Source organism: Bufo gargarizans, chromosome 5, assembly GCF_014858855.1.
Source record: "Bufo gargarizans isolate SCDJY-AF-19 chromosome 5, ASM1485885v1, whole genome shotgun sequence".
NCBI lineage: Eukaryota > Metazoa > Chordata > Amphibia > Anura > Bufonidae > Bufo > Bufo gargarizans.
The window spans coordinates 431,342,527-431,370,473 of record NC_058084.1 but is presented as its reverse complement, the minus strand read 5'-3'; the positions used below and the strand labels follow the sequence as shown (position 1 = coordinate 431,370,473).

Below are 27,947 nucleotides of genomic sequence, written 5' to 3'. Positions count from 1 at the left end.
ACTTATTTAATTTTATTTTATTTTTTATTTTTTGCCTCAATTTATTTTTAAGTTTTGTTGCAAATAAAACTGGAAAAAATGAATTGGCGCGTGCCAAAAGCTAAATCATGAGGCTTTGGTGCGCCCTTAGACACGAGTCGTTTACATGCTTTTGTGTTCTATCTATTTCTCAGCATATCCATTGAGGCTGAGCAGTGATTCGGATGAATGGTGTCTGTGGATGTGACAGGCGGACTCTCTTCAGATGACATTTTTTTTGTCTGCGAGACAGCTTTACACTTCGCAGCGCTCTTAATATAAAATGTGTATATCCTCGGTGCCTGTTGGATTATCTTCGTCTAAGCCATATTACAGCTACATATGTTTATTACGTAACGTCTACAGATATTTTTCTGTTGAAAGTGGTTACTCGCAGAACTGTCAGACGCGCCGATCTGCGGTCTGTGCCGTTTGATTGATAAAATTGCTCATTGTATATTAAGTAATGCTTAGGTGCATTTTTTAGTTTTTCGGGGAATGTTGTGTTTCTTTTCGTTCGGAATAATTACAGGATTTTAAGAAACATAATCTGCGAGCGACAAGAGCTAGTGAGGAAATGGCATTTTCCTGCTTTAAGGGTTGGCATTTCCGCTAATGATGCCGAAATGATGAATTGTAATTCTTCCATACATTGTGCCGCCACCTAACACAATTGTGCCTTGCCCTTCTCCACCCACCCTATGTCTCTTTAAATTACTAAATTACTGTTGGCCGAGGTCATGGCACAATGGGAAGTTTCTTTATGAATGGCCCCAAATTAGATTACGTTTTGTCCAGCCATGGATTTCATGCAGTAGAAAGGCTAAATGTCAGCCCGTGGCAGCCAGTCGCTGGCTGAGAGGTTACATTTGTGTAAAGTGATCCTAATTAGCCTGGCCTAAAGGGTATCGCTGTCATCTCAGAAGAAAGAGATCCCTCAGACAATGGACGAAATGTGCTGAGACGCGGACAGTGACAGGACCCTCTAGCTCTTTCGGTTTCCATCTCTAAATGGTTCTAAGCTATAACATGGCTGTGATATGTCATATTTATTTGTCATATTTCGATCCTTGGCTTTCACTTGTCCTCTTTGGTGTCGGACTTCTCCTTGTAACGTTTTGCAGGCATAAATTGCAGCGTTCATGGTTGTGGTTTGAGGTGACCTAACCCACGGAGACAAGTAAAAATGAGCATAGTGGCCCAGATTTACTAATTTGTCTGCAACAAATAACTGCTTAAAAAGTGCCGCAGTTTGGTGCATCTTGGGTTTATACACTTATTTTTTATGCAAATGCTTCAGGGGTCGGCCATAGCATAAACGGGCAGAGCTTTGTGGGAAAGGGGACGGGGCCTAAGATACAGAATTCTGGTGTAAAACTCTGTCTTGAAGTAAGCCAACCAATAGTTGGTGTAGAGTTGGAGAAAAGTGTCTCTCCCTGCACCGCATTTATCATCCGGCCTGAGCCCCTGGGATCAATCGGGTGAAGGTCTGGACTGTCGGCCTAAGATTCTGCCATCTTTAGGATTAGTAAATCAGTATTCTTGGATGCCAGCTTGGGTTGTCCACAGTCTCATACTCGCATGTTGCCAGCTTCTTTGAGACGTGTAGGAATGATCTGACAAGGTTTTTGATTACCTCACACCATAATAATCTAGAATATTTCTGCCCGTGTGCACCCACCCAGACGGGACGTCAGCATGAGATATTGGAGGTGGCTATGATGGTTGTAGTAGTACTTTCCATTTACGATGGCAATCTTCCTTCGGGGCACTTCTGGAGCTCCTGCCTGGTGGTAGTTGGGGTGCCCTTGATGGTGCAAGGCAGGATGGCAGATGCAGGTGCTGTGGATGGTGCATGCAATATCCAGGCCTGTTGGTTGCAATAAATAAAGTCTATCTGTGTAGCAGTACATATAGCAGCAAAGGCACAGTTCAAATCACTCTCTGGCAGCTTTTCACTTTCAGGAGTGGAGTTTCCTGGAGGAGGCTTCTCTCTGGGCCTACTTTGCAGGAGATCTCGCACACGTCTTGCCTGTAGATTCTTTCAGCTGACACTAACCAGGGGGCGAACAAGGAGTCGATCACCCAAGTAACCTAACAAAGTCTGCTAGCGTTAACTATATCTTGCCCATACATTTCCATTAGGTAACATTAAATTGAACCTTTGCAGTATTCCTCTGGGGCACTGCACATACAGCAAATGTTTGGCTGTGCAGCCTTCATACTAATGTGCTGTTCTACCTACAGAACAGGCTAGATATCCATGTACAAGGTTCCCTACCTAGTTTTGATCATGTGAATATTATTTTTTGTCATATGCTACTTCGCAGCTTTTGTGATATATAATAGACTCCGCATTCATGTCGGCATGTGGAATATGACATCATGCTCGACTGTCGTCTTTCCCCTGGACAGAGAGCTATTGTTTGTGCTCTAGAGTCCCAGCTGGTTCCTAAATTGGCAAATCTGAAAGGTGGAGGAGCCTGAACCTAATCAAATAAGAGCAGATTGCCTTGTCTTGGGTTTGTAGTCACAAAAAGCACTGAGTTTGCTCTTTGCTTCACTGAAATTACCTAATGCAGTCCTGACGCTCGTCTGTCACTCACATAGGACATAATGTTAACAATTTTGACCAGCAAGTCGGCCATATTTCTTAATTTACATATGTGTGACATATGGGCCTGTGATTAATATATAATAAGGTTATAGTATTATGTATATGATATTTGACAAGAGAATATAGCCAAGCTAGATATCCATATGTAGAGAGGTGTTTTGGAGTTCTTATCAGTATGGATGTGGGGCAAGCACCCCAAAACACCTGGATATTTGGCTTGGCTATATTCCCTAGTCAAATCCCAAGGCTTGCTGGAAAGTTGGATTTTGATGCATAGGGAGCCACTTCCAAGAGGTGAAGCTACGAGATGGTTCTCTTTCTTGGGAGATAGCTCTTTGCATATTTGTTTCCCATGGAGCATTGTCAATAAGTCTCTGTGCCATGGAGTACTTCCAGTACGTCTCCATATTGGACTGGTACAGGAGATTCAGCACTCTGCTTATGTGCCTGGTACACAGAAAAACTCCAGTCTGCGTCCCTATTAACCATTACATTGATGGTTGTGAGTGCCAGCAAAGCTTTTTTTTTTAACAAAAAAAAATAATCCTTATAGAATTATATGGAAACCTGAACCTAGCCTACATTGCTATATTTCTGGTCTAGAAGTATGGTAACCCAGATGCATTTAGGTCGTGTTCAGATGTGGCAGATATTTTGGAGATTCTGCTGTACGATCTGAGTGAATGTTGTTGTTTTTTTTTTTAACTCCATTCATGTGACCAAAGAAGCACAGATTTTAGGGCATGCTATAGATTTTTTTCCCCCTTCAGAAGGCATGCATGTTTGACGGAGCTGAGCGGGTATATGAATATAGGGAAGTCGTATCTTGTGTATGGCCAGTCTTCGTGGGTATCTGTCATCAGAAATGTCACTGTTACACCACGCACAATACCTCGCCTGTATGTAAAGATACCTTTCACTTAAACATCTGTTTCTTCACTCTGGTGGGATTTTTTATATTTTTTTTATCCATATGCAAATGAGCAGTTAAGTGCACTGAAGGCGGACCTAAGCCACTCTGTGCACCCTTGCAGCTCCTGCTTCCTCAGCCAGCCTTTTACCCTTCTTGAGTATCAAGACCAGGCGATATGACTATGTAGGAACCTGTCAATCAAGAAGTAGAGGGAGGAAGCAGACGGAGCTAGTGTGCCCAGAGTGGCTTGTGCCCACCCCAAATGCATTTAACTGCTTATTTGCATATGGATTAGAAATCCTTTTTCTGCAGAACGAAGCAACTGAGCACTAAGTGAAATGTATCAATACATTCAGCTAAGCTAGTCCTACAAGGCATTGTGCCTGGTTTAGCCGTGGATTTCCTGGAGTCCCTCAAGCTCCACTTTTAGCAGATGGAAGGAGACCTATCCCTCCCTTACACGGCCCGATAGGCAGGTTATCGGGGGCCAACATTCCACCTAATAATCTGCCCATCTACACATGAAGCTGTTCACCCAATGAATGAGCGAAACGCACGTTCTTCAGGGGAAACTATCATTCATGCTGGCAAGTAAATTATCGTTTCTAGGCAGCAGATCGTGCTGTCGAAACAGCCCAGAAACAATGCAGCTGTATGAGGACGAGCGATGGTAGTAGCGATCGCTCATCTCATTCTCATACTGTGGAGGTGATCGCTACATGTAAATGCATTGCTTCACCTCCACTGAACGAGCAGGCAGTTGTAGGGAATGAATGGTTCCTTCCCGATAATCGGCTGCTACTCTCTCCGTCTAAACCAGGCATCCTCAAACTGCGGCCCTCCAGCTGTTGCAAAACTACAACTCCCAGCATGCCCGAACAGCCTACAGGTATCAGCCTACAGCAGGGCATTGTGGGAGTTGTAGTTTTACAACAGCTGGAGGGCCGCAGTTTGAGGATGCCTGGTCTAAACCCACTATTAGCTTTTCAGAGTGGGGTGGGTAGACACTGATAAAAACTGTGCTGAGGAATACTTTACACCTGGACTATAAGATATCTGTATCTCTTCCATTAACAGATGCAGATAGGTCCCAAGCAAACAGTTCATTGGAATGGGGTATGTTAGCAAGGTCCTAATATATATTTTTGGTTCTCTCCTGTTTGCACCTGGTGAGATGATGAAAACTCCTTTTTCGCACATGGTGTTTTGGTGGTATAGCCTTGTCTGATCAGGACGCATCATTATTCTAAAGTAGTCATGTGGCACTCTGGGCAATGTAAGAGGTAAAGAGGCAAATAATATCTGATTGGAAAAATGTCTTACTTGTCTTACTAATTGTTATAAGTTGGCGGAATATAATATAATGAGAACTTTAGATGTTATTTTGACCACTTCCTTATGTCTGGATCACTTAATTGTTCTTAATGTTGTAACAGATGCTAATAGGTCACAGCTGGAACCATTGAACAGCAGTTCCTCAGAGCCGGGTAGGTGAGGTTTAGTGGAAAATGGCTATTCATGGTATTGTAGCACTTTTTTCAAGGTTCTCCAAGCCCTGCATTTTCATACGTGTTTGGTCTACTATAAAAAAAAAAAATCTCCACATTGTGGGGACAATGGAGGGAGCAAGTGGAGACATATTTCTTTACCTTTTTTTTGCATGGACCGTATCAAACTTAGTCCTCATGCACACAACAGTTTTTTTTCTCGGCCTCCGTTCAGTTTTTTTGGCGGATAGGATGGGGACCCATTCATTTCAATGGGTCAGCAAAAAAATTCTGACAGTTCATCCGTTTGGGTTTCGCTATTTTTTTTTTCACATTTGCGGACAAGGATAGGCATTTATTACAAGGGATCTGTGGGAAAAAGTCGCATCTGTTTTTTGGGGCGGACGCACAATTTGCGGATGCAAAAAACTGTCGTGTGCATGAGGCCTTACCTTAACTCAATTTTGTATGAAGATGAGGTCACGATTTACAACACTAATTGCATCCATACTTTGTCAGGTACCAATAAGTCCCAGCTGGAATTACTGAACAGCTCTGCAGATTGGGGTAGGTAATTTGAAGGCCAAGGAGTACACTTATGGTATTATTACAGAGCCATTACACGGTTTGGTCATTCACTGGTGTGGGGTGGAAGCAGGGGTCTGGTAATCATACAACTGACTCAAGTAACTGAGATATCAGTGTCAGTATTACATTTGAAAAATATCTAACTTCATCTAATACTTTGCCAGGTGCTAATAAAACATTGGTGGAACAAGAGAACAGTTCAGCAGAGTTGGGTAGGTTGAGCCTTTGACCACGTGGAGACACATCATCTAGTCTTGTACTCTGTTGTGACACTAATGGGTGCTTGGTTCACTTTTCTTGAAGTTATCTTCTTTGTTCACAGCACAGTCCAGTGGTCCATACTTTTGGTGCAAGTTGTGAAGTTTAACATGATAACTTTTCTGTTTCTTTGTAGTGGAGGAGGACACAGAAGAGAGCTCCAGATCAGGACGGGAGTCTGTGTCTACTGCCAGTGACCAGCCTTCCCATTCTCTCGAGAGGCAAATCAATGGTTCAGACAAGTCTGATCGCAAAAAGGACAAGAGTTCGAAGGAAAAGAAAAAAGACAGAGATAAAGATAAAGGCAAAGCGAAGAAAGGCGGGATGCTGAAGGGCCTTGGAGACATGTTCAGGTAGGTCTTGTCCAAAAAACAATACTCAAGCCCTTCTATTGTGGAAAATACCATTTTATTGTGCACCAAAACTATTGGATTTTGGAAGATTCGTATGAAAATGGTTCCTGCCAAGACCCTGTTATGAATGGAAGCCTTGTGACTAGTGTGAACAGAGCTCTGCAGACACATTCTTCCAGATTTACTTATGTGATTGTGCGTAGACCTTGTTGTAAAATGGCTCAGTTTTTAGCACATTTTAGTTTTAGACCTTTTTTTGAATCAAGCGCCACAAAAAGATCAAACCACCATACCTACTTCACCAAGGGTCAGTGGCTCATTAGGGAAGGGGCATGGTTTAAGATGCCGCAATGTGCACCAAAGTTTTGGTGCAGAATAAACCTTCCAATTGTAGGTTTAAAGTGAGACAAAGCTGTCTAGCCTTGCACTAGATGTATCATCCAGCATTGGCCACATTTGGCAGCTCTTTGGACATCTAGTCTAAGTTTGCGTTGTCTACATTTTTAGACGAGATAGCAGTTCATCCCCATCATGTTCTTTCTTAACCTAGTTCCTGAAAATGTCCATCTTGGTCCTTCTTCAGTTGATTGCATTGAAAACGTTGCCGATTTCAGTAGAAACACGGTGGGGGGGACTACGTAACAGTCTTAGTTTCCCATAGCAGAGCTTTCATTTTTCAAATGCACTGTAAGAAATGAAAGCTGTGTTCTTACTGGTTGCTTCGGGCAACTATGGTGGATATTTTGTTAGACAGGTTCAGTGTTTTGCAAACTTTCCTTGTTTCAGTCAACTGGCAAAGTTAACTTCTTACCGCGAAAACACGATGCCCGCCTTTAAATGAGATCTATACCTCTAATTCATTCTGAGCCTTAGCTGTTGTATAGAAATAGATTAAATTCTGCTTTGACTTTGCTTCTCCAATACCAACACAGCCACTAATCTACATCAAGCCGTGTCATTCGAGGCCTTCTAATAGCAAGCATTTATTGCGGTGTTCATTAAACATTGATTTCTGCTCTGCTCCTTATTTCACTGAGGCCTTTGTAATGCACCAAATGCGTGGCTTAATTGACTGGCCCCTCTCACTACGTGTTACATCGGAGCGTTCACCATGCCGGGCCGAGGACTTCAGTTTGTCATTGAAAAGTATAAAAGTGAAGCTGTGGGTCTCATGGTTTAACATCCACGCTGAAGCCCAGAGTTTCGGTGATGTGAGTGGTTCTTAGTGAATTTAGGATGATTGCTTCAGGGCATAAAAACATGGAAGCCTCTTCAGCGTGCAGATGACAAGGCTACCGGAGAATGTCTGTCTTTTTGTCCAGTCTCTGCAGACAGTAAATGACTTCTTCCACAGGGAGGCTTTTTTTCCCCCGCTGCCCAGATACTTACAGCGTTCTCTCGATTTATATTTGGGTCAACAGTGTGTTTGAAGAGCGGTGAGAATGGCGAGCTACAGGCAGGTATCTAAGTGAATTTCTGCTTTTAATTAACTTGGCAATCCCACCAGGGTTTTGAAAAAAATGGCTGAAGGTCCTATATATCTTTATGTGGAGGAGAAACGCATTTCAGAAAACTATACTAAGAATGTAATTCTGTCTGTCCTTGCCCGACTGGGAGTCAAAATCAAAGTTACAGGACTTCAGTCTGCTGTGTATGTTGAATGTCTTTTTTGGAAAAAAGAGTTGGACTGCTTTCTCGTAGCCGTTTGTGGTCCTTGAAATGTGGTCCCTGTTACGGCCATGTTTCCCAACAGCAGTTCATGTAAGTTGGTCTCACATGATGGATAATCTCTGAGCATATGTGCCGGCCTTGCTGGAAAAAGAAAGTTTTAATATATGCAGATGAGCCTCTAGGGCCAATGAGGGCGTTGTCATTACACCTAGAGGCTCTACTCTCTCTGCAACTGCTGCACTCTGCGCTTTAATTGAAACGGCCATGCAGTGTGATGGTTTACACCGCCTGGCACTGTCAAAGTACACAAGGTGTGAGAGTTGCAGACGGTTATAGATTTTATTATGTTCCTTCCTAGTTATATTTAAAACTAATCCTAAAATTATGCAATTACACACTGGCCAGTGGACCTAAGAGACGTGAAGGCTTGCTGCTTTATGAGCGCTGCCACATACACTAGATAGAAAGGAGCTGACTCCGTTGACTTCTATTGAAGAGTGTTCTAGGGCGGCATTCTCTGTGACCTGTGAGGGGTCAGGAGGGAGTAGATAAGCTGTGATATCACATATTTTAAATGGTGGATTCTGTTCTGTATATACAGTGTTGACATCTGTTACTGTAATCCTGCCTGTGATAATGCGCTGACTGATGAAAACTTTTAATTTTATAGTAATCCTTTTTTATTTAATTTTTTTCCAAAATGCAGCATACTCCAGGTATAAAGTTTGTCTCACTTCAGCACATGGCGTTTATCATGTAGAAAAGGTTAATACAAGGCACTTACTAATGTATTGTGATTGTCCATATGGCCTCCTTTGCTGGCTGGATTCATTTTTCCATCACATAATACACTGCTTGTATCCAGGGGTTACGGCCGTCGCTGCAGCACAGATATGAGGTGGCCTGGGACAGGAGCTGCTGCAAATGTGTGTCGATGTGCACTCCTACAGTCCTGGCCACCAGAGAGGCTGCTACTTTTTCTTATAGCTTGCAAGCACCACCACTGCTGCTGGATTACAGGGTGGTCGTAGCCCCTGGATACGAGCAATGTAAAATGTGATGGTAAAATGAATCAAATCACAAGGCATTATGGGCAATCACAATACATTAGTAAATGCCTTGGATTAGCTCTGTCTACAAGATAAATGCCATTTGCTAAAGTGAGACAACACTTTTAAAGGGGTTGTCTGGTTTCAGAGCTGAACCCGGAGATAGCCTCTTCTTCACTCATTTACCATGTATGAGTGGAGCGTTTCTAGCTCCGATGCTCCCCCGTGCCCTGCGCTGCATAACGCAGGACAAGGTCTGTTTATTTACTGCCTTTTCTCAGTATTCTAAGTAGAGGCTTCCGCCTAGGAGTGATCCTGGTGATATCACCGCCACTAATGGGCGGTCTTTAGCACTTCCATAGCCTGTAAAACGGTCTAGGGCAGCGCTAACGACTGTCCATTTGTGCCGATGATGTCACCAGGCTCACTGTAGGCGGAAGCCTCTGCCTTGCATACCAATGAGAAGCTCGGTAGTGAAGAAAAAGCTCTTAACCCTGCGCAACGCAGCACAGGACGAACGTCGGAGCAAGAAATGCTCCACTCGTACAGCTAAATGAGTGAAGAAGACTCTGCCAGTTCAGATGACCCGGACAACCCCGATAGAAAAATAAATAAATCAGTTTCTAAGTACTGAGCAAATGATGAAGAAGATTAGTCAGGTTCCCTGCCGATGCGTACGGATGTGCTAGCGACCATCTAGCAACCCATGTCCTCTATACACAAAATCCCGGTGACAGGTTCCCTTTAAGAAAAAATAAATAAAATCATGTTTTCTAAGTAAACTGTATGCAAAGTGAGCCTAATACTAGATTTATGTGTCGGGGGTGATATTCCCTGATTATTTCCTCGGATTTCTGTACTGGACAGTACGTTTCTTGCTTTTGGCGTAACATCAACCCACACAGATTTAAAAAAATAAAATAATTTGTGTGCGCATCACAGGAAATTTCCTAGACGAATGCCTCGTTAATTCCCCCCCTTTGTGAATAACAATGCATTATTTAAGTTTAACAAAGACACAGATTGCAGTCTTGAAGAATGCTTCTTAACCGTTTACCTGCCTCTGGAATTTCCAACAAATGCGATAAGTGCAGTTTATAGAAAAGTTAGTGTGTCCTGGAGTCCATCTTCGGGCCTCATGGATATTCATGCGTGTTCAGCATCTGTATGACAGAGATTTGATATATGACCACCATACATTGCAATGGGAGCATTTATATCTCAGTAGAGTTTTCCTAGGGGAAAAAAAAACCACAACACGCTCCTTCAGATGTCCTATAGTTCTCCCCTAAGGGCTCCGATTTCGTCTCTTTCAGGAGGATATATGGGGCCGTTTACGACACCTACAGTACAGCCCGGGATGCTGTGCACAATGCAGTTTTTTTTTAACGCGGTTTCTTGATGGGCTGACAGGTTTAATGATGTCATATTCGCCAACAATCATATTATTTGGGGAACGAACAGAACATTTTACATTGTGCTTTTTTTTTCATTAATTTACCTGCAGGTCCACCAACAATCGGGCTCTTATTCTGTCTTCCAAGATGGCCGCACTGCTTCTCACACTGCGTGATGCATACGGTGCATTTGATGGCCCTAAGACACCTCCTGCTGCCCTTGGATTGTCCAACACTTCTCAGGTGAACAGCGCTGGACAAGTAGGAACTGTCTTGGACTACCGATGCACACTGTGTAACAGATAGTCTGAGAAGCAGTGCGACCATCTTGGGTGGCAGAAGAAGAGCCCAGAAATAGGTGGATCTACATTTGAAAGATGAAAATGAGGTCACCATCTAAGTGTTGTGTTTGTTCCTCCAGTGAATGTGATTTTCTTTTTTCTTGAACTGGAGGATCACTTTAAGGGGTTTTATGCTTGGGTAGGCCATGACAGTGTGTAGTGACTTGTGAGGATCCCACTCCGAAAACCCCAACTGATCAGCAGAACATAAGGACAGTGGGACTTGTGCAGACCAGCTGTGTCAGTTACTGCAGCAAAGGGGCTTCGGTTCTCCAGGGAGCCCCACTGCTTCTTTAGGGCCCATTCAGACAGCCGCATGTGTTTTGTGGTCCGCAAAACACAGATACCGGCCCATGTGTGTTCCGCAAAATGCTGAATGTACTCAGCCAGTCCTATGGTAGAAATGTCTATTCTTGTCCGAAAGAGCGGGGCCATGGAACAGAATTATGGATGTGGACAGCACGTGGAGTGCTGTCCGCATCTTTTGTGGCGCCATTGAAATGAATGCAAAATTTGCAGACCCATAAATACGGTCATGTGAATAGGCCCTTATTCTGCAGATGAGCTGGAGTCCGGAGGGTTAGGCTTCCACCAGTCACAAATTGTTGGCCTACCCAACTATAGTCCACCAATGTAAAATCCTGGAAAACCCTTCTAGCTCTATGAAGCTTGAATTTCATAGTTGATTTATGTTATCGGTTAGTAATTTTGTATGTTTCAGGTATTTCTGATTAGTCCAATGAGACTTGTGACTAGGGAAAAACCAGCGCACTCACATATGGTAACAGCTCAGTTCACTGCACGGCTCCACAACGTGTTCAGGCTGCAATATAGGTAGAAACCGAGGGGAATCCCGAATAATTCATAAAGACATAGTCCTTCAATAAATAATGTCCATTAAAAAAACTGCCCCCCTTGTGTATATTGCTTATGCGTTTCAACCGGCCGTTCCATTTTAAGTCATTGCAAGACCACTACTGTCGGTCGAAACGCGTAAGTTATATACACAAGGAGGATGTATTTTTTAGAGGATGTTATTTAATAAAGGATTAGATTTTTATGAATTGCGCTAGATCCCCCTCGGTTTCTACCCATTTTCCTATTAGTCCCTGCTGTGGGCTGAATGCTCGGCTGATCACTAAAAGAGCATACTGGATTTTAATGGGGCAATAAAACGCACTCAGTTGTGAATTAGAGTTCACATTAGGTCTGATTCTCCCCCCCCCCCCCCCTTTACTTTACATTATTAAAAACAAAGAAATGTGATTGTTGGAAGCAATTAGTCACCGCACTATAGGTATCTTACACTGAGATCTCTTGCCCAACGCCGTTTCCCCTCAGTCTTTAATTAGCAGCAGCCGATTAATGTATTACCTGCTGCATATTCCATTTCATGCAGAATATATTAGGCTCTGGTTGTTGCTGCTTGTTTTGTATACTCGGAGTTGCGCTCAAGGCTTCGTTAGCATATCATCTCTTTCCGATTGCGGCTGAACAATGCAAATGACATGCCAATCAGCCAACTAATGTTCCCATTGTCTAATTTATGCTGTCCTGACATTCGCACGGGAATTACTGCTGCAAAATACGTTCATAGGAAAACATTATTCCATTTTTTTTATATATAAAAATTCTATTTTTTTTATTCTGTACATTAGAAGCAATAAATATCAGAATATTTTTACCCGCGCAATAATGATTTTTTTCTTCTAGCATCCTATCACACCGCATTATAGGCATTGGTATTAGCATAGGCCATCAATATCAGACTGGTGGGGGTCTGACAGCCCGTACCCCCAACGAACTGCAGCTTCAGAGTAGCTCTGTTGCCAGAACTACACAGCTCCATCCATTGTGTTGTGGACGGAGCTGGTAACTGCATTGATGTAAATGGGAGCGGTGGCAGTGCTGCAGTTTCCATTTCTGTCCCCTGCACAATGGACAGAGCTGTGTAGTTCCGGCGCTAGAGCTACCTCTGAACAATGAGGGGTTCAAGTGTTGGACCCTCTGCAATCTCATACGGATTGCCTATCTTCAGGATACCAAAACCTGGACAACCTTTACAGTTATAGCTTGTGAGCCCCCATGTTCTCCTAAGGTGAAGTCGCTGCGCAGAGCCCCCGTTCTGCTGTCACAGCATTCGATCATTCAAATAGTGCAATACATTTTGCAGTGTAATTCAGTGCTGAGGTCACCCTGCACTTCCCGGGGGTGTGGGCACTCACACGGCATGGCATTGGAGCTGACTATCCATGCAGGAATGCCAACAGGATGAGCTTTGGGATTATTTCTTTGCATACCAGCAGTGTTTTTTCGGGAGCAGCTATTTGGCTCTTAATCCCGTGTTAACCGAAGTGTATGACTTGGAGCTACTAGACAGACACGAATATTCAGAAGTCAGTGGTTGACAGGGCTGAAACGATTACTCGATTGAATCTAGTAATTCGACACAAAAAAATCCTTGATGCTAATTTTTGGCATCGAGAATTTGTTTGCGTCATGTGACCACAGAGCAGAAGTGAAGCGCTTGCTATTACTCACCGTACCGTGGTCACCAGCCGGCACGCACTGCGCTGCACAGGATCCTGACACATGGTCAGGACGACAGTGCAGCGCGAGGAGAAGGAGCTGTGGAGCGGTGCCCCTACAGGAGAGGTAAGTATTTTATTTCACTTGTGCTAGGGAGATGGTGACACTGGGGGGACACAACTGGAGGCTCTGGGGGGACACAACTGGAGGCGCTCTGGGGGGACACAACTGGAGGCGCACTGGGGGGACACAACTGGAGGCGCACTGGGGGGACACAACTGGAGGCGCACTGGGGGGACACAACTGGAGGCGCACTGGGGGGACACAACTGGAGGCGCACTGGGGGGACACAACTGGAGGCGCACTGGGGGGACACAACTGGAGGCGCACTGGGGGGACACAACTGGAGGCAAGGGGGGAGCTGGTGGCACGGGGGGCGGAGTTGGTGGTACTGGGGAACACAGCTGATGGCACTGGAGGGGCTGGACGCTGATGGCACTGGGGGGGGGGGGGCGGACATGGACATAGTGGAGGACTGGAGTGAATTATGCAGGCTGCAGGCACTTGCTAAAAACTGATTATTCCCAGAAAACCCCTTCAATCGACTTGCCACAGTTATGGACAATTTACCTGCACATGTAAAAGGATCCCGATCCCGCTGATTTCAGTGCCATAAGTGCTGGCTTTTTGCTTACGTTCTGGCAGATGAGCGCATATGTGAGAGTTCCCGATCATCTTCCATAGCAGCTGTCTCTGGCAGAAGCGCGCTCCGTGGACTGCTGGAATGCACCTGGGGAGTATGTGTTTACTGAAATTGCACGAATAAAACAGTGAGTGAGCATGTATTCATTTTATAAATGGCGCCATTGATAAACGGAGCCAAATTGTAATAGACATTTTAATATACGCAGCCTTCTTATTAAGGACATTAAAGTGACTTTCTCTTGAAAGCCTATTCATTTGATTTGCACATTTGAATATTGCTGCGAGAAGCGGAGGAGAACGCTCGGTAATAAACAACTTGCTGTAGGATCTGTTGTGCGAGTCTTTATCCAATTGTGTTTTATGATTATTTAACTGCACCGTTCCTGATAGACTTGGAAATTACATTTGTTTCCTGTTCTCTGTCGTATTAGATGTTTCCTCAGCTTGTTGCACGCTCCTTGCTGTCATGTAGCCTCCTCTTCTGCTGGTGACAAGTGTCCACCTATTGGATTTACTGCTGTGACTGTAGAGAACCCCATTCAGTTAGGTTATGGCTGCAAGGTGAACGGTGTCTCCATTTCTACGGGTGCCTGTAGGTGGGTCACTTCCCCGTCCGTCAAGCTGAAATGACACCGCAGTGAACATTGTATTCACAGTTCCTTAATATTGGACTTAGGATATTTTGCGGCTTCCTGTCTGATGTCTTCAGGAATGTCGTAGATGTTGCCCTTATAGTTTTGTGTCATGGTTGGATCATCATGTTCATTATGTGGCTCTCCGGATAACCTTGGCGTCAGAGCAAAGCCAGGCCCAGGCGTACAGTGTGAAAAGAGGTCCAAACTCTCAGCAGTTGGGTCGGGACACACGTCCAGAATTCGGTTTTGTGAATCTAACCAAAAGAAATGTACCCAATTAACAAGCAGTTACCTCCAGATGTTCTTCTGCTAGACCTATGGGGTCCACATTTACATCTGAGCCTGGGACCACTGGAGAATCCTCTGTCACTCTGATCAATCCTACCCTATATGCAACATTTTTTTATTTATTTTTTTTGCCACATATTACAAGCTTCACCAATTTTACCAATAGAAATCTAGTAGCAAAATCATATCACTCTCATTTCTCACCTGAGAATGGCAGATTCTGCTCCATGGTGCTTGATTAGTTAACCACAGCCTTTGCCTTCTGCACCATAATAGAAGCTTGCAACTTTTAGGGCAACATATGGAGGTATTCCTCGGTTCAGACCCCAATCTTTATCAGACCTCAGATCAGACAGTAAAATACATAAAACTATTTGCTTCTCCTCCTCTGGACGGTGCACTCACCGCTCCCTGGTCTTCTGCAGGTGCAGCGCTGCCCAGTGACCGGAGGTTGCACAGCGTCAGGTAATGGTGCACGCCTACATGCACACAGTCAGGACACAGCGCGGCTCCCGGAAGAACACCTGGGAGCAGTGAGTACAGCCAACGCTAGCAGCGCTACACTCGCTGCTGCCCACGCCTCCTGCATACTAATGAGCCCTACCATAATGGAAGCACTCATTAGTATTCACTTTATAAGACGCACTGCCATTTTTCCCCACTTTTGGAGGAATTAAGTGCATCTTATAAAATGAAAAATTCGGTAAGTAGTTGGGTTCCCCTTCCTTTACTATCCTGTGTGCCCATTGTTTTCATAGGGCAGCTAAGGACAGGATGTACCAATATTGATGGATCCTCAGTTTGTATTCTGTATTATACCAATATGCTACTATAAAGCCTAAAAGTGAGCAACTAATTATATACAATTCTCAGTTTTCTCTCCTCGCTGTGAACAGCCTCGTTCTGCAGCGCTGATCCGCTCTGTTTGTCCTCGTTCTACTGGCACCTGTCACTCTTCACTGGCACTGAATGCAAACAACCAGCATTATGCTCCTCTTTTTCTTACCTCCTGTTCTTTGACTCGTCATTTGTATGCGTTATATGGCAACCCGTAGGATGGGAGAATGTCGTAGCTTAATGAGGATGATGGTGAACTTCCTTATATGAGGGATGGTAATGATCACTGAAACAAAAAATCTGGGTAGTAAAGGGGTGATGTAGGTAGGGATGAATGTAGGGGCAATAAGTAAATGGTCTTCTGTGTGTAAATCCAGTATGGTGTGACATTGATGATTTCCGACTTAAATCCAGGCTCTAGAACCCATAATCGTCCAGTTTGAGAAATACAGTATTTAAGGTTTTGCCTTAAGTACTTGATACTAAGCCCTGCTACAAAATACTAATTAAAGGGGTTGTTAAAGAGGACCCGTCCCCTCTCCTGACATGTCTGTTTTAATAACTGCTTGCATTCCCCATGTAATAACTCTGCAGCAACTCTGTTGTGCCATTCCTGAATTATTCCTACTAGAAGTTATGTATTATTTACTAGTAGTGCAGTGTTCTGTCCACAGCTTTTATGGCCCCATTTAGATGAATGGGTCGTATCGGACCTGCAGAAAATGCGGATTGCATGTGGACCGAAAATATGGTTGTGTGTTTAATTAAGGCCTTATATGAAGCAGGGGACTGGGGTTCTCTGTTCTTTCCTTCCCACTGGTTTGACCCCCGCAGATCTAACATTTCTCTCCTATCCCATGAGTATGTGATTAGTGGAATGCTCCAACCCTCTGTACGTCTCCTCCCCACTGTGGACATGCTGGTGGGAGGAACGGGGGACTGCTGTTGCCTGTGTTTTTTTTATTTATTTATTTATTTTTTATTAAAAAAATTATTTGTAAAATGTAACGTAACAAGGTTCCTATACAGGTATCTTGAACGTCAAGCATGACGTTGAAGTTATACATTTATGAATATTCCATAATGAAAAGGATAGCATTAACATATAAGTGCTAAAACATTATCTCCCATTATTGCATTCCAGACAAATGGTTTCGACATTTCTAGCTTTTGACAGTTGTATCGGAGTGTACTCTGAATCTGCCCCCGTCTTAGTGTAGGTGCGTGAATTTGCGCATCTCAACTAGGGTGTCTATATTCATACCATAGATTCCATTGTTTACGGAATGTGCTGTGAGTTCGTGTTTCCCAGGAGGAAATTTCTTCAAACCTGAACAATTGGTCAACTTTTAATTTCCATTGTTCCAGGGAAGGAGTAGAAGTTGTTATGCTGTTTCCTGTTTTAACCATTGGTAGCGGTCTCCCTTTTCACCAATCCTATGAGTATGTGAAATATTCTTAGGACTACCGTTTAAAAGCATTGCTCAAGATTGGAAAAAGATGGCTGCTTTCTTCCAGAAAGAGCACCACCTCTGTCCACAGGTTGTGTGTGGTATTAGAGCTAAGCCCTGTATTGGGGCCGAGCTGCAGTATCGGACACAACCCATAGACAGGTGTGGCGCTGTTTCTGGGCGAAATCAGCCATGTATTTCTAATTCTGGGCAACACCTTTAAGGCCTCATGCACGTAACCATATTGATGGTCTGTTTCCAATCCGCATTCATCCCATTTATTTCTATGGGTCCGCAAAAAAAAAAAAAACGAACAGCACACTGTCATCCCTGTGCTTTCTGCATCCATGCGGCCGGCCCCGAAATTATAGAACCTGTCTTATTCTTGTTTGTTTTGCAGACCAGAATAGGCTTTTGTCACAGTTTTTTCCGCAGGATGTACACAGACCACATCTGCATTTTATGGATCTGTGATTTTCAGACTGCTAAATGGATACATTCATGTGCAGGAGGCCTAAATGTCATATACATCAAAACGCCTCCTCATAGAGGGAAGGCTGTCACTGATAGGACCTCCTTCTCATAGAGGGAAGGCTGTCAATCACTGATAGGACCGCCTCCTCTAAGAGGGAAAGCTGTCACTGATAGGACCTCCTTCTCATAGAGGGAAGGCTGTCAATCACTGATAGGACCGCCTCCTCTAAGAGGGAAAGCTGTCACTGATAGGACCTCCTTCTCATAGAGGGAAGGCTGTCAATCACTGATAGAACCTCCTCCTCATAGAGGGAAGGATGTCAATCACTGATAGGACCACCTCCTCATAGAGGGAAGGCTGTCAATCACTGATGGGACCCCCTCCTCATAGAGGGAAGGCTGTCAATTGACTGATGGGACCGCCTCCTCATAGAGGGAAGGCTGTCACTCACTGATAGGACCTCCGCCTCATAGAGGGAAGGCTGTCACTCACTGATAGGATCTTCTCATAGAGGGCAGGCTGTCACTCACTGATAGGACCCCCTCCTCATAGAGAGAAGGCTGTCAATCACTGATAGGACCTCCTCCTCATAGAAGGAAGGCTGTCAATCACTGATAGGACCTCTTCCTAGACTTCAAAGCCCACAATGAGATATAAAATTAATGAAATACGAGTTTTACTGAAGCTTTTCCAACAAAACTATATATCAATCTGCTCAGCTCCTCCTGCTCTATAACCTGCAGCTCAGACATAGTGTTCAACATGACAGGTTCCCTTTAATGCATGTTAAATACACAATAAAAGGATTTATAAATGATGGGAATGTCAGATCCAACATGGAGCGAGCCAATGCACATGGATTGTAAGCAAGTAGATTTTGAAGTTCTCAATGTGATGGAATACTCTGCATTATGTACATGGCAGGATCCATATTATTGAGATTACAGGTGCGCTTGTCAATGAGGTTTTTGTGGCTTTTGTTTTGGCGGTGAGTGTAAAATTGTTTTTGTTTTTATTTTTTATATTCTCCCCCCGACTCCCCACACATAAATTAAGTGTCAGGCTGACCTGTTACCAAAGGCAGGTTCATAGTTGCTAATAACATATTCTCCTAGTATTCTTTTCTTTCTTGTCAGGGAGTTTAAATGGAGAACCTTTGACATTCCCCACACTGCATCTGACTACAAAGCGAAGAGAAGGAGGCACGTAGCATGACAGCTGAGCCTTCTAAGACCCTTTCTGACGTCCCTTAACATTCCCTTCCAGAGCGCTCGGATTCGGTTTGCGGAATGCAAGTGTCAAAGATGACACCTATTTTATAATCACCGCGGAGCTAATCTTTTTTCAAAAGATGTTGCTGACAGTTCTGAGGTTCTTAGTCAATTTCCATTTCAGCTTATGTAGAAAATGTGAAATCATTTTTTTTTCTGTAATTGAGTGAAAATTAAAGGGTAGAGACTATTCAGCTTCAAACAATGCCTGGCTAAAAAAAAAACATGAAAGGCTGGGTAACCATTCACGGCTATAAATTCAGGGAACCGAAGCATGTCAGAAAAGGGCTGATAAGAATGCGGTTGAATACACGGTTCACGGAGGATATAGCAATTACACCGACTCTGTTCCTGGGATTATAATACATTTTTGTGAGCGTATATAGATATTCACACACACACTGATTTGCACACCTATAGGCACGCACATTTACATTGTTCCATATTTGCTGAGCATTTGGGATTTTGACTTGAGAATCTAGATTACTAATTAATATCAGTAGGCTGCAACTAACGTTCACATCTGTGTGGGAGGCTCTGTTCGGGGCTTCTAAGGATATGTTCAGATGGAATTTTTTGGTCGCCGGTTTCTGTGGGTCCTGTTTGGCCCACATTAACCTCTAACTGGGGCCAAACAGGAGACATCTAGCTCCGGTTGCTACATTTACTGTAGAAATTGGTGGCAGCAGGCTATAGCCCTCGGAACTATTTCCCCCATGATGTCTTACCCAGGCCCCACATAGTATGTGACCAGATCACATCTAGTGTACCGTAATCTATAGTTATTGATTATTCCTAATTGTGAACGGGATGCAAGTCTAAGTCACTAGAAAAGGCACAGGAGAAGCTGCAGACTGTTCCCTGCGCAGCATCATGCAGGTCACGGGCATTATGTACCCTCCAACCCACTGCAGAGAGGGACAGAAATGACTGGAATAGAACTAGAATTTACAGGACTATGAAAATTTGCAGTTTTTACCCTATGTGGACTTGGTTTCTTGCAGCTCTATGGCCCAGGCACATTCTGCCTGATATTTTATTAGACATAAGTGGCAGAAACAATCTCTGATGTCGTGATTAGAAAGAATTTATGCTGGAAACTCTAGTTTTCAGCTACATTCCCCTTTAAATGTGGGTTTTTACATCTTTCTTTACCAGATTTTCCTTGGATGTAATGAGTTTGCATTCTATTCCAATATTAATGCCTTTTTATTGTAGTAATACCAATGTAGTTATGGAAATGCTCATGGGAAAGCAGGCACCATTTGGAGTGCCATCTGTAGTAGTCATACTGTGCAATACAAGCCTAATAAATTAGGAAACCTCTAACTGTAGATTGCGTTGGCAGTGTAAATTTTTTTTTTTTGCAGTTTAAATAATTGTTTTGTCACTTGGTAATGTCATTGCTGTTATGTGCATTTCCTTTATCCTAAAGAACATTTATCCTCAAAAAAAAAAACACAAAGCGGGAATATCAGGCCTCTTATATTTGTTGTCGGGCAGTGTGTGCCCATCTGGAGTTCCTCTGCTCTCAGTAGGCACAGCCATCGGGTCACTCACCAGCCTCCACCTTCCTCTCTAGCGGTCTGTGCCTGTGGTGTCTGAGTGCTCTGCCCAGGTTCCTGATAGGTCTGTGTGGTCAGTGTGTCCTTAAACCTCTCCTGGGCTCTTTAGGGTATATGTGCGTTCCACTCTTCCTTATAAAGGGTCATCGTGCTCCCAGCCTTCCCAGGGGTATACGGCACCCTCACTCAGGGGCAGGTGCCTGAGCAATAAGTCATAGTTACCAGATTCCTGCTAAGGTGCGCTAAACATCTATCTGTTTGCCTGTGTACCGATCCCTGCCCATTTACTGGAAGTGAACCATAGCTGCCTGGCCTTACCTCTGTCTTTTCCTTGCTCTGGCCCTATGCTACCCACCCTGACCGTTGGATTGTTTACTGGATTGCTCGTACGCCTGATCTTGCCTGATCCTTCAGTGCTCCACACCAGTGTCTCTTGCCTCCGTGGGTCAGCAGTCACAGAGACTAGGGAATCTGTTGACAACCCATATGGCTCCAATGCAACTCCCACTAGGATTATTACTTAACATTCCCTGAGTCTTGAATGCGAAATTTCCATTTGTGTGTAGCAATATTAGGATTTTAAAGGAGATCTTTTGTTATGGCTTCAAAAGCATCAATAATCTTTGGTCAGGAAGAGTTTAAAAAGGGTTTGCAGTCTCACTTATTTCATATCCACAAGACCTGTTATAAATACCCAATAGAGGCGTATCATCACCACTTTGTGCTGGCTCTTTCTGTAACTGCTATTGACTTCACAGACGAGAGCCTAATGCATGTGACCAGAGCTCCGTAGAAATGGATGCTGCATGTGGCTGCTGATGGCAGATTTGGGTCTTGCATGGACCTTGAGGACCACACTTCTTCTGATAGGTGGGAGTTCCAAAGGTGAGATCCTCACCTATCAAATATTTATGGCATATCCTGTCTGAATATAAGGGTGGAATACCCCTTTAAGAAGAGCATTTTACTGATGTCAAAAAACCTTTCCCTGTTACTAGGAAAACTGTTGAAGGGGGAGACAAATATGGCTGCCATTACAGCTCTCCAGTGGTTTAGTTACTGTTCTTTCCCTCTTCATTGTATTTCTGCCTATTTATTCAGTCATAGATTCATCACTACACAACAAACCATGTCTACTGTTTAAGGCCTGTTCTCGGCGCGTTCAGCTGACAGTGTAATCTGTGTGGAGAGCCCCCGACTTCATTGGGTGAAGTGAATATTTTTGATTGATTTATTTGTTCTCCTGGGAGATAAGCCGCCACCAAAACTGTCTGGCAGGAGCTTTCTCCTCTCTTCCCCCGGGATCCACATGCATGTTCAGCTGAACCGTATGTGTATGGGGGAGTCGGGAGAGATAACTGTGTGTTTGGCAACTTTTAGAAGGCTGGTTGGAATGTCGGAGTGAACGTTACTGGTGGCCATGTTGATTGCAAGCCTTCTTTTTCAGAAATATAGAGAAGGAGAATATAGAGGAAAGTAATTGTTCATTGATTTTTTTGATACATGTTATGATGCTTTATTGTATTGTCAGTGACAGCTAAAATTGACCCAAACATCATAAGTGGCCTCTGACGTCCCTGTGCCGCCTGGTTCATTTCCACCCAGCACAAGTCTCCTGTAATATTCTCATTGATCCCTGTGGGGGCTGAGCGCGGACCTGATATTTTCGTGTATATTGGTAAAACTTTGTGACTTCCAGTTGGCTGTTTGATTGCAGATTTGTACACGTTCTGTCCTGAGGTTCTAAACTGTGTAATGTTCTGACCTGAGGTTCGCCGTAGACAAGGCTGACAAAATTCTGAACGCGGCATAAACAGAAGTTCAACTCATGCGAAATATTTATAGCAACATTTGACAAATGGTTGGGATGTAATGCGTCGGCGGGAAAATGACATAAAGGATACAAGGATTTTTTTATTTATTTTTTTCCTTCTATTCTCTGTGTTCTGACACAAAAACGAGGAGGATGTTTAGCTGTGTTGGGTCCTTTAAGTGCTGACTTGTTTCTGTTCGCAGATAATGAGATCTACTGGGAAAACGAGGGGGTCTGTGGGCAGGAATATTAACACTGTAAACGCTTTGGTGTGTGTATCCTCAGGGCCCACCTTGACTAACTGTATTAGAGCTTTTATTAGTTATATCATGCTCTTCATGTAACATGCACCCTGTAAGCTTTTTATTTTCCTGGTGTTAACTGTCGGCTCGGCTTACGGAGGCTGTAGGGAAAAGCTGCAGCCGGCAATTTTAACGCTGTTCCAGGAATCTTGCATATGAACTAGCTGCACTGTTGCCAAAGGTTTTGTCTTACAAAGACGACCCCAGTCCATGCACCCTGGGAGGACATATGGACGACATAGAGGAGGAATTAACCATTTTGAACAAACCTTTATCATCTGGAATAGAGAGCTGCTCTAAAAAAAAAAAGCCTTTTTTGACCCATTAATTACATCAGCAGTAGTATTTGCAAAGATCTAATAGTTTTGACAATCTACTGCAATAAAATGAAAAGTATTTGCAGAGGATTGACTCCATACTGTATGAAAGAAATGCAGATGTCTGCATCAGCTTTGCTAGGTATGCCACAGATAAGAATATCGCTATAATGCCCCTATTGAAAATCATGCCATTTTAAAGTGCCTCTACATTCCCCCCTATTTACAGTTCTACCTGAGATGGTCCACTGCCCCCCACCTCTCCACCTGTTCGTAACTTTAGTGATTTTAAGTCCTCTTTCAGGACTTTAGCAGCAACAGGAGAGGTCTGTAGTATTTCCAAAGCCTAGATCAACACTGACATTAGAACAAGGGAGTCTGTCCCAAAGACCTTTGCAATGGCTTCAGTTCTCCATTCAGTCAATACTTAAGAATAAAACTTATTCCACAGTCCTCATTGAACTACCAGTGATTGTATTGCAGAGCTCTGTATTACCTGGCCGGCTATTCATTCTATTGGTAACTGAAATGGGAATATTTGACCAGGCAATTAACAGTTGATTCGATTAAGGTTAGAATAGCTGGACCTGTGCTGATCATTGAGGGTTATCCATACCTATGGTGATTAAGCTGATCGATGAGGGTTAGCTGGGCCGGTGGTGATGAGCGGATTGGATAAAGGTTACCTGGACCTTTGGTGATCAGCTAATTGAGGGCTAACTGGACCTGTGGGCACCAGCTGTTTGATCAGGGTTAGCCGAACATGTGGTCACCAGCTGATCCATGAGGATTAATTGGACCTGTATCACCAGCTCTTTCATGAAGGTTAGCCAGACCTGTGGCCATCATCCGATCGATGACGTTTTGTTGGCCCTGTGGCCATCAGCTGATTGCCTTTCGAGCTTTGGTGTTGAAAAACTCATTAGATCATGAGACGACCAGTTTTAATTTTGCACTTTTTGCTACTAAGGCTGAACTCAAGCATAATAGTTTTTTCTTGCAAATTCTCCTCTTCTGTTTCTGATATTTAATAGACTAAACAGGCGTTCAAACACCTCATGGCACTCTATCCCTAAGCACCAGCAGTCACTTTGGAGTCTCCCAATGCCCGTTCAGCTATGTTTTAACCATTTATCCCATGTCTATGCTCGTACTATATATTATGATCAGTGGCAGAAGCTTCCTGGTTAGATTTTATCTTTTGTTTCTGAATGTGTGTCTTGCAGTGATTTTTGCATGTCTTCTTGTCTGTGATGTTATCACTCAGTGGAGCGCTCACCTATTTCCAGGCTTAGAGCAGGTTTCTCCGCTCTGCAATCATTTGCTTGCGACCTGGGTCAATTGCTGTATTTAACAAAGAAATTTTAAGGAAATGTTCAGATTGACCCAGCTCATCATTTGGGCCACTCGGGGCACAAAAACATCGTACTTATTATGAGAGTTATTCAAGCAGGCACAGCAGTTGTCTTGTGCTCCGTAATGGTCCTTAAACCAAATGCGGATTGTAATTTGCACTATTGTACTGTAGAACAATGACTGCGATTGCGCACAGCATCTAATCATGAGGCAGTAAGTAGCAGTGCTTGGATAAAGCCATGGATTTGTTGCCCGTGCCTCTGATGCTGAACACAATGACAAGTCTTGTATTGGGACATCTTAATTTTGTAGTGGTCTAAACTGTTGTCCGCTCTGTAGCCAGGTGTACATTTTGTATAGATATAGGATATGTAAGTCAAATTGCATTTGACTTATAATATTCTGTTTGTGGTTGTCACATTAGACTGCATGTAAACCCACTGAACTACGTATGATAGTGGTTACCTTAAATAAATAAAAAAAACTTTCAGCCTGTACTCTATATTCCTTCATTCTTTTTCAGACCCCTTTATATTCAGTTTGCATCCTGCTTCTTGTTTAATTTTTGTCTTTCTGCAGCCCATGATCAATCTCTTCTCCCTTATTCTGACAGACGCTAAAGCTGAGGAGTGTGGTCGCCCTTCCCTTTCAGTTTATAGTATTGTTTTTCTATCCACTCTTGTGCACAGTCCTTGTGATTCTCCTCCTGAAAACTGCCTTGTGTGCGCTTTCCTTCATATCTTGCCCACCTTGGATGCACCCCCCCATCCACACTCTGATCTGCTCTTTTTCAACCTCCTCCCCCTCCCTGCTGCTATTTTTAAAATGGTTGTCCAGCCCAGGAGCCTACAACCCAGTAGTTGTTGGTGAAACAAAACCAAAACCAAACTCTCCTGTCTGTGGTCCCTGCCGGACCAGAAGTGGCTTGGTTGTTTGACCTATGCGGCCAATCACTGGTAGATGGACCAGAAGACCTGTAATTTATTAATTTAACACAGATTTCAATCAATGAGCATGACCTTCCACTAGGCATGAAATAAAGGTCTGATTCTGGCTATTTGGTCTGACCACAGGGTTGAATTATTAGAGCAAATGGTCTTTGGCAATGGCCAAGCTGTCATGAAATACATGCTATTATTTTCACAGTTTTAGTTGAATTAAAAGGGGTTTTATGAGATTTTAATACTGACGACCTATCCCTACTGTCAGCTGCCTGAGAAGGCAGCGGCTTCTCTGCTCACCAAGCACAACGTTGTAAATTGAATAGCAGCTGTGCGTGGTATCGCGCTCAGCCCCATCCACTTCAATGGGGCTGAGCTGCGCCTAGGCCATGTGACCGATGAACGCGTTGTCACTGGCCTAGGGAAAGAGAGAAGGCCGCATTGCTACTACGAGCCTTCGCAAACAGCTGAACGGCGGAGGTCCCGGGTGCTGGAGAATAGGTCATCAGTATTAAGATCTCGGAAAATTCCTTTAAGTTGAGGTAGGTTTTTGGCATGGTGATCATCTCCATTTCTGGTCTATCCTACTCCATACCTGTACCGGTTTCTTGTAAATCTTCCATGTTATTTGCAGTTCCACTCTATAACGATGTAACATTTTTCATAATTAGACGCTTCTTCCTTTGCAACATTATTTCCGTACTTACCATTTTGTTCTGTGCCATGTATCGGTGATGATACACCAATAAACTCTACAGACATATACATATTTTATCACACATCCAACACAAAGAAGATTCTTCGTTATGCCCTGTGGCGAAACAGTTAACCATTTCATAGGAGTGCTCCACTTCCCCGGGGAAACGGCGTTCTGTATATTGCTAATGAGCGTCTCTATGCATGCCATCTTCTAAAGAAAATGGATAGACGTGAGCTGAAGACAGATCCCTACGAGGCCTGTCAGTGGTGCGCAAGCTGCGCTGCCACTGCGTTTCCTTGTGGGAGAACTCAAAGGCAAATGTAGAAGTGTAGACAGAAGTAAGAGAGAACTGAGAGCAGGGGGGGGGGGGGGGGTGTATCGTATCTCATGAAGAATATTAACCTCGAAGGAAACACAAAGAAGTCAGATGGAAAGATAACAGTCCCCCCTTTCCTCTGGTTTCTTACCGCAACTCGTGAACAACACATATTGCGCTATGGAAACTTTCCACCAAATCTGTTTCCTTTCTGGACACACTCCACGTTTTGACTACTCCACCAGTATGTAAATGGTAACTTATAATGCATCTGTCCATTATAATTGAGACGGTCTGTTATTTTCTATGTCTTGGAGCTTGCCAGGAACATCATCCATTCTCCCTCAAAGTGCATATGGCAGATGACCTTACATTACATTATGTGTAATCTTGTTGATTGTAGAATAGCCGCTTTGTAACATAGGCTGGGCGTGTGTTTTTGTATGTTTCAGCAGGTTTTGCCAATTTTTTGTAGGATCCACTGACAGCCCCTCGTTCCTTCTCATCATCTCACAAGAGCGCTGCACTCGGCTGTCTCCATCAGCCTCATACATTTGGTATGGAGCAGCAGCTTGGATGCTCAACTTCTGGCCAATTCAAGTACCTCCTCACCTTGGTCATGTGATAAGATGGAGCTGGGGACCTGGCACCCCCATTATAGATATTATCGAGTTCATCACCTATCCTGTTGGAATGGGTTTCAAACACACTGGTCACGTAATGCATAGGCGACACGTCACATTGATAGCCAGTCATTGGCTGCAGCGTTCATTAGACCCAGAATCAAATTGGTGTCTGATATATGGTGACCCAGGACCTGCAGGCAGGGCAGTGGTAGAGGCGAGGGCCAGGGAAGAATGTTTTCCACCGAGGGTCTGACCATGCTGTGAGGTCTACAGAAAAGATCCTTTGGGATGAGCAACACCTTCAAGGCTAGCTCTACACGGGGCTAATACCTTACTAGCCATGTGGATGATTACTCTCTGAAATCTCATGCACATGCTGAGAAGAAAATCTGCACTGTAGATTATCCTGAAATCTCCGGATTTTACCCCTTGCCATGACTAGTGTCAAATCTGCAGCAATATCCACAAAAATATGCATTGGAATTTTCACCTAGGAAATGCTTTAAAATCTGCAGTAGAGAATAAGGGATCTTATGAGGCAGGCGGTTGCATTTTTTGACTTCTTGTATCTGAGGGTGGCTGTAAATTTTCACGTACATGCAGATTTTCTTGTATGATGTTTGAGTTTAGCCAAAGTCTAAGCAGTAGGTGGGACATGTATCAAGACTGGTGTTTTAAATGCCGCTCTTAATCTCTCCCCTGCTTGCTTTCGATGCGCCGCAGGTCCGCGCGACAAAGCGGAGACCTAGATCCGCAAGGGAGCTGGTTTAGATCTCCGCTACAATCTAGGCCCTTTATGATCCATGTAATTTGACCGCCTACTCCGGCCCTTTGAAAAGTCACGAGCGGTGGGTGTCGCTTCCCAAAAGCCTCAATATTTTGCACAAAAGCAGCATGCACCAAAGTTTGCGACTTTTCGGCGCCACTCTTCAGGCACAGATAAAATTATTAATTCCTCCCTTGGTTCTTTTGCTTTTTAGGTTTTTGTCCAACGTAGGATCTTTACAAGCCGTCGTGGCGTTCAAATAGTTAACTACATTTCCCCTTCCTGTAAGTGCTACACCTTTTGTGCTCCTGAAGGGTTCTGGCTGATGAGGAGGTACATCAAACCTATTCGTGGAGTCTCCA

General features: G+C 43.8%; 1 protein-coding gene across 1 annotated transcript in view; it reads left to right on the top strand.

Annotated features, from left to right (window-relative positions):
- The window catches only part of PARD3 (par-3 family cell polarity regulator), a 699,053-nt gene that overhangs the window by 368,515 nt on the left and 302,591 nt on the right, over positions 1-27,947 (top strand). The window contains 1 exon segment of the mRNA XM_044295563.1: positions 6,018-6,234. Coding sequence (XP_044151498.1) covers positions 6,018-6,234 — 217 coding nt within the window.